At 37.1% G+C, this 6,806-nt stretch overlaps 1 protein-coding gene across 1 annotated transcript; it reads left to right on the top strand.

Annotated features, from left to right (window-relative positions):
• Window positions 1-904: 904 nt before the first annotated feature.
• Window positions 905-6,009, top strand: LOC127452186 (protein FAM104A-like). Its single transcript, XM_051717491.1, has 3 exons — window positions 905-1,428; window positions 1,693-1,804; window positions 3,859-6,009. The coding sequence occupies exons 1-3, from the start codon at window positions 1,412-1,414 to the stop codon at window positions 4,090-4,092; spliced, it is 363 nt and encodes a 120-aa protein (XP_051573451.1). The 5' UTR covers window positions 905-1,411; the 3' UTR covers window positions 4,093-6,009.
• Window positions 6,010-6,806: the final 797 nt, after the last annotated feature.

Below are 6,806 nucleotides of genomic sequence, written 5' to 3'. Positions count from 1 at the left end.
GCCTGCCAAATGATGCCATACCTCAACAAATTGTGCAGTTTGTTAAAGCTTATGAAAGTGATGTCTCTGAGATTTGATTTGTAAAAGACAGCATGTTTATAGGCGATATAGGCATTCTCAAACATAATCGTACTAATCAACATGACAGATGAAACAGCTACTCACAAAGGTTTATTATGGACCTCTGCATTTAAAAATATAGACTGGAGCAAATCATGGAAAATTTGTGAAAAATTTTGTGTAAACAATAAATTGAAAGAGGTCACATTTAAAATTGTACATACAGCTAAAAGTGTACTAGAGAGGTTTCAATTAGATATTGATTATTCCTGTCATTTTTGTTCATTAGAAAAAGAGTCTAATGTCCATCTTTTTTATAATTGTGTATACACAAAGATGTTTTGGGTGGATATGGAAAACTTTATTAGAAATAAAACTGATATGTTAGTCGGGTTGAACGATTTTGACATCTGTATGTATTATTCAAATGTAGATAACAATAAGATTTGTATTTTTCTTATACAACTTTTTATTATTTTGGGGAAATTTCACATACACAAAAAGAAATGGTCAAGTTCCAAGCCAAAGTTTATTCACTTCCTCCAGGAGACTAAAGAATATAGCACCTGTTTAGAGAACATTGGTAATAAAAAAGCAAAGAAGACTTGCAAAGTTTTTCATGAATATAGAATATTTGAGATTTGAATGTACACTCTGGCTGTTTTTGTGTGTGTGTGTGTGTGTGTGTGTAAACTTGTATATTTTTGTATACTGTTGTATAAATTTTTAAAAAAAAATAAAAATAAAAATTATATTAAAAAAAGGACTGATTGAGGACATCGGAAGTGACGTCACTGCTGGGTTACCCAATCCCGCGGCTTCCTCCTGTTATCAGGCTGGAGTTTCGCGCACGCGCTCTGGAATGTAAATAACAGCAGCCGCTGTGGCTTGTTTTGTATCGCACAGACTCATTCAGTAATAATAATAACCGCGAGATACTTACGGAGAGCGTTATTTCGTTTGTTCCGTTTAGGTGAGAACGACTGTAAGACGTTCACAGCGGGTAAACATTGGAATATAACGCGTGATTTCACGGCTTGCGAAGTGTCCGCTAGCAGCTATGCCGGATCAGTTGGAGACATCACTTACCTGAGAATTAATCCAATACTGTCGCCTTTTCTTTGTTTGTATTGGATTGATAATTTTCCGAGTTCTCATTTGAACAGGGATGTGTATATTTGGTGTGTATGTAGCAGAGGTGTGATGATGATGATGATGAGTAGTGCAGTGTAGCATGACACAGCAGACTGTTGATCAAAACAGAGCTGATTCAAGAGCGCATGCTGATGAATAAAACCATCAAAGATACTATATCTTTTTTATCTGCTGTGGGATTTATCCAGGAGACATTATGCTAACAGAAAACGGGTGAGATGTCAACGTCAACACGTTTATGATGCGGTCCTTTGCTGGTGTAGATCGATAACACAGGACTTTAGAAATCTATACATTAAAAATAGGGTTCACAATTTATATTACAGTATTATATTATACAGTACAAAATTGGAAAAGTAAACACAGAAAAGAGCAAACATTATATTACGGTCGACGCGATTGGTAGTGTTCACAATGATGCTACTTTAGTCCGTATCGTTTTGTTGACAGTCTTTTACCTCTAATCATGTTTTACAGGAAGCGTCAGCGTGCTGAAGGTGATGGTGAAGATGTTCAAATGCCTCCGTCCAAAAGACTGAGTTCAACTCTCCAGAGCACTGACACTGCCAGAGAATCATGGGAGTCTGAGGTGAGACAATCAGTCATCAACACATCGTTTATTACCAGGATTATCATTTAACTGCTCCAGCTTCGGACACTTTCATGTCCCAGGGGTTGATTTTCGTCAAAACGAACAGATTGTTTATTTTTCTTTTTTGCTCTATTATTAATTTGAGAATTGTGTCTCCCATTAATACCACCACCACTAAAAATATTAATGTTAGTATTCGACCCCACTAATCGACTAGTTAGTTGTTGGATGACTTGTCAATTAGTCGATCACCTTGGCACATCCCTATTTTAGAGTTGACGTCAGAAGTTTACATACACTTTGTTAGTATTTGGTAGCATTGCATTTAAATTGTTTAACTTGGGTCAAATGTTTTGGGCAGCCTTCCACAAGCTTCTCACAATAAGTTACTGGAATTTTGGTCCATTCCTCTAGACAGAACTGGTGTAACGGAGTCAGGTTTGTAGGCCTCTTTGCTCGCACACGCTTTTATCAGTTCTGCCCACAAATTTTCTATCAGATTGAGGTCAGAGCTTTGTGATGGCCACTCCAATACCTTGACTTTGTTGTCCTTAAGCCATTTTGCCACAACTTTGGAGGTATGCTTGGGGTCATTGTCCATTTGGAAGATCCATTTGCGACCGAGCTTTAACTTCCTGGCTGATGTCTTGAGATGTTGCTTCAATATATCCACATAATTTTCCTTCCTCATGATGCCATCCATTTTGTGAGGTGCACCAGTCCCTCCTGCAGCAAATCACCCCCACAACATGATGCTGCCACCCCCATGCTTAACGGTTTGGATGGTGTTCTTCGGCTTGCAAGCCTCACCCTTTTTCCTCCAAACATAACGATGGTCATTATGGCCAAACGGTTCAATTTTTGTTTCATCAGACCACAGGACATTTCTCCAAAAAGTAAGATCTTTGTCCCCATGTGCACTTGCAAACTGTAGTCTGGCTTTTTTATGGCAGTTTTGGAGCAGTGGCTTCTTCCTTGCTGAGCAACCTGTCAGGTTATGTCGATATAGGACTCGTTTTACTGTGGATATAGATACTTGTCTACTTTTTCTTCCAGCATCTTCACAAGTTCCTTTGCTGTTGTTCTGGGATTGATTTGCACTTTTCGCACCAAAATACGTTCATCTCTAGGAGACAGAATGCGTCTCCTTCCTGAGCGGTATGATGGCTGCGTGGTCCCATGGTGTTTATACTTGCATACTATTGTTTGTACAGATGAATGTGGTACCTTCAAGCATTTGGAAATTGCTCCTAAGGATGAACCAGACTTGTGGAGGTCCACAATTTTTTTCTGAGGTCTTGGCTGATTTCTTTTTATTTTCCCATGATGTCAAGCAAAGAGGCACTGAGTTTGAAGGTAGACCTTAAAATACAATCACAGGTACACCTCCAATTGACTCCAATTAGCCTATTAGCCTATCAGAAGTTAATTGTCTAATTACCTAAAGGCTTGTCATCATTTTCTGGAATTTTCCAAGCTGCTTAAAGTCACAGTTAACTTAGTGTATGTAAACTTCTGACCCACTAGAATTGTGATATAGTCAATTAAAAGTGATACAATCTGTCTGTAAACAGTTGTTGGAAAAATGACTTGTGTCATGCACAAAGTAGATGTCCTAAACGACTTGCCAAAACTATAGTTTGCTAATATGAAATCTGTGGAGTGGTTAAAAAATGAGTTTCAATGACTTCAACCTAAGTGTATGTAAACTTCTGACTTCTACTGTATATGTTTAATATGTGAGATGAAACAACCTTAGAAAACTGTCCTGAAAACTTGAGCTCCTGAAATAATAGCATCTAATAAATATCCTGAAGTATTAGCTCATTTTAAAGGTTACTCTGTTGTGAATTCCTCACCTTTAGACAGTTTAGGATATTTCGTTATTACGTGTAGGGCATTGCAACGCAAGTTACGCATTCTTACTAGCGTGCAACTTAGTTCAAGTTTAGCTGTTCATTACTTCAATTGTCTGTGCAGAAATTGTCATATTATTTGAACTTAGCTGCTATGATGTTGTGTTGCTAACCTGATCCAGTGTTCATCTGCAGTCTTCCAGTAGTGAGAGTGGCATCAGCAGTCCAGAACATGCCGCTGGCAGCAGCAGCAGTCATTGTGGACCGGACATTATCGGGCCGCACACTGGCCCCAGCCCCTGCAGTCCCGTCAGTGCCTCCAAGCAGTCGGGCCCCGTGAACCTGCTCCCGTACCAACACATCAACCGGGTCCTGAGAGAGGCCCATTTCCACAGCTTACAAAGCCGAACTCAGTCAAAGCACAGGTGACTTTCAGGGACACGCTTATGCCCATACCGACCCCTTGAAGTCCATCATCGCATCCTAACTCAGATCTCCTCCTACTTCTACATCTCTCTCCAAGAGCTCATGTTATGTATTTGGATGGAAAATATGCCCTGGTACTGTAAACTCGTCAACTAACTAGAGCACAAAAGTGTTCATTGAAAGCAATAACGGCTTGACTATGATGCAAACTTTTGTGATATTTACACTGTGTATTTGTCCTCTTAACAGTCAGCATTGAGAGCTGAACTGAGAATAGGTGGATGAAACTCACAGAAACAAGTTACTTTTCATGGCAAATTCAGAAGAAGAAAAAACTTGGAAATTATATTTTGAGTAAAGAAAAGGAAACCCATTTTAGGACCATTGTGACATTTTCATGATATTTAAGCACATTTACCCACCAAAGTCTCATTACTGTAATGCATCTGGACATTTAACTTTTATTATTATTTTAACATTCATTTGATTCACATTACTGTAAAACATGAAGGTAGTACAAGAAATACTACCACATTTTATGGATACTTAAAAGAATATTCCGGGTTCAATACAAGTGAAGCTCAATCAACAGCATTTGTGTCATAATGTTGATTACCACAAAAATTAATTTCTACTTGTCCCTCCTTTAAAAAAAAAAAAAAAAAGGCAAAAATTGAGGTTCCAATAAGGCACTTACAATGGAAGTAAATGGGGCCAATCTGTAAACATTTAAATACTCACTGTTTCAAAAGTATAGACACAAGATGTAAACAATATGCTTATAAACATGATTTTAGTGTGATAAAATCACTTAATAACCACATCCGTGGAAAGTTATCACCAATTTTACAATTACGTTGCCATGACGACATAAGCCGTAAACCATAAACCATCGTAAAAACAATGATTTAAACAACTTTACAGCTCAAATAATACACAAGTTTTAACAGAAGAATTAATGCAAGTTCTTTTATAAAATTATAAGCTTCACATTTCTGTTTAAACCTTCCAAACAGTGGCCCTATTCACTTCCATTGTAAGTGTCTCAATGTAACAGATTTTAAAAAATAGAAAAAAGGAGGGACGAGTCTAAATAATTTTTTGGGTAATACTGTTGATTGAGCTTCACTTGTATTGAACCCGGAATACTCCTTTAACTATAGCAATATATCATAATAATATATTGTAATGTATATAATTGTTTTCTTTTGCATTACAGTAATTTTTAGAACAATGTGCTTAGTTGTCACAACATTTTAATGGTCCTAAATGTAAGTTTCATTTTCTTTTTGCAGAATATATATTTGTTTGTTTCTTTCTTTTGATTTGGGGTGAAATATTGACAGGTTTAGTGATATTCTGAGACACAGTGTAGTGGGGATTTGCACTTGGGATACTGTTGTTATTGTGTTTCTTTTTTTATCTTATTATAGGGATTATCAGATATTGATGTGGACCATACTGCAATTACGCTGTGCACATTTAGGTAGGAGGCATTAAATGGCTGTAACCGAACATGCCAAAATACCACAATACACCTCCGGCTAGTTAGTGAACTCATTGCAGTGCTGTAGCTTATGTGTAAATCAGCCAATCATTACAATATTAAAGACTCTGAGCTGATGGTAACATGGTGAAATGGGTAAATCTGTGGGGGTTTCCTTGTAATTTTGACACAGTGGCACTGAGTTCTCCAGAATCTGCTCTCTTGCCTCCCAGCCAACTCTAAAGCTGGTTGCTCACCCAGACATCAGGTCATCCAGACCCTGTGGAGGTTGGTTTTTGTGTGCTGTTCAAACTGATTGCATTTTACAGATTGTTGTTTATTTTACTATATCTTTTTTGTATTGAAAGATGTACATTACATTTTACATTCAGATCATCTACATTTCTAAATAAAGTTGGATGTTCTTAAGCAAATCTGTGTGTGTTTAACTTGCATGATGAGACTGACTAAATAAACTGACAGTATCCTCCTGAGACCCCACGTGTGACTGCTAATAAACATGAAAAAAAAAAAAAAAATCGAGAGCAAATAGTTTTCCTAAAAATGTATGTCCTCATGTGGACAGCGAGACTACGTTGTGAAATTTTAAATAACACTAAGACTTAGAAAGTCATACTTTTTTCATCAAATTGTTTATTATGTTTCCAGGAGTGTTGGTTATTCAAGTTTTTTAGATGTTACAGACATTACAGCTGATTTTCTGTAAAGCTGAATAAATAATTCTTATTCAAAGTAATGACCAGCATCATCCAATCACTGCCAACCATGTTCAAATAAAATTATACATTATGAATTCTGAATCTATGTACAGATTAAAATTGTCCCATATCTGCCAAACATGTTAAGTGGTCCAAACATCATCTGCAGCCTGAAACTGAACTTTTGGTCGGATTTTAGAATTGAATGCACTTAGCTGCATACAGAGTTATAGGATGCTCCCTTGCTCCCTATTTAGTGAATGACTTAACCTCCAGTGTGCTGTCTGTCTGCACTGGTTTCAGAACAGTGTGAAGTGCACCTTATTTTCATCTTAACTCCATATAAAGCCTCTGAAAGCATTTTTTTACTCAATGTAATGATGCACAGTAAATATAGGATTTCTAATAAAAACCTTGTGCTATTGTCCATTATAATGTACATTGTGTTTAGCAGCGTGGCGTTCTGCGATAAATCGCATATCGGATGAAACTGGAGACTCTAATCTGATTTA

Source organism: Myxocyprinus asiaticus, chromosome 14, assembly GCF_019703515.2.
Source record: "Myxocyprinus asiaticus isolate MX2 ecotype Aquarium Trade chromosome 14, UBuf_Myxa_2, whole genome shotgun sequence".
Taxonomy (NCBI): domain Eukaryota; kingdom Metazoa; phylum Chordata; class Actinopteri; order Cypriniformes; family Catostomidae; genus Myxocyprinus; species Myxocyprinus asiaticus.
This window is presented reverse-complemented; position numbering and strand designations above follow the sequence as displayed.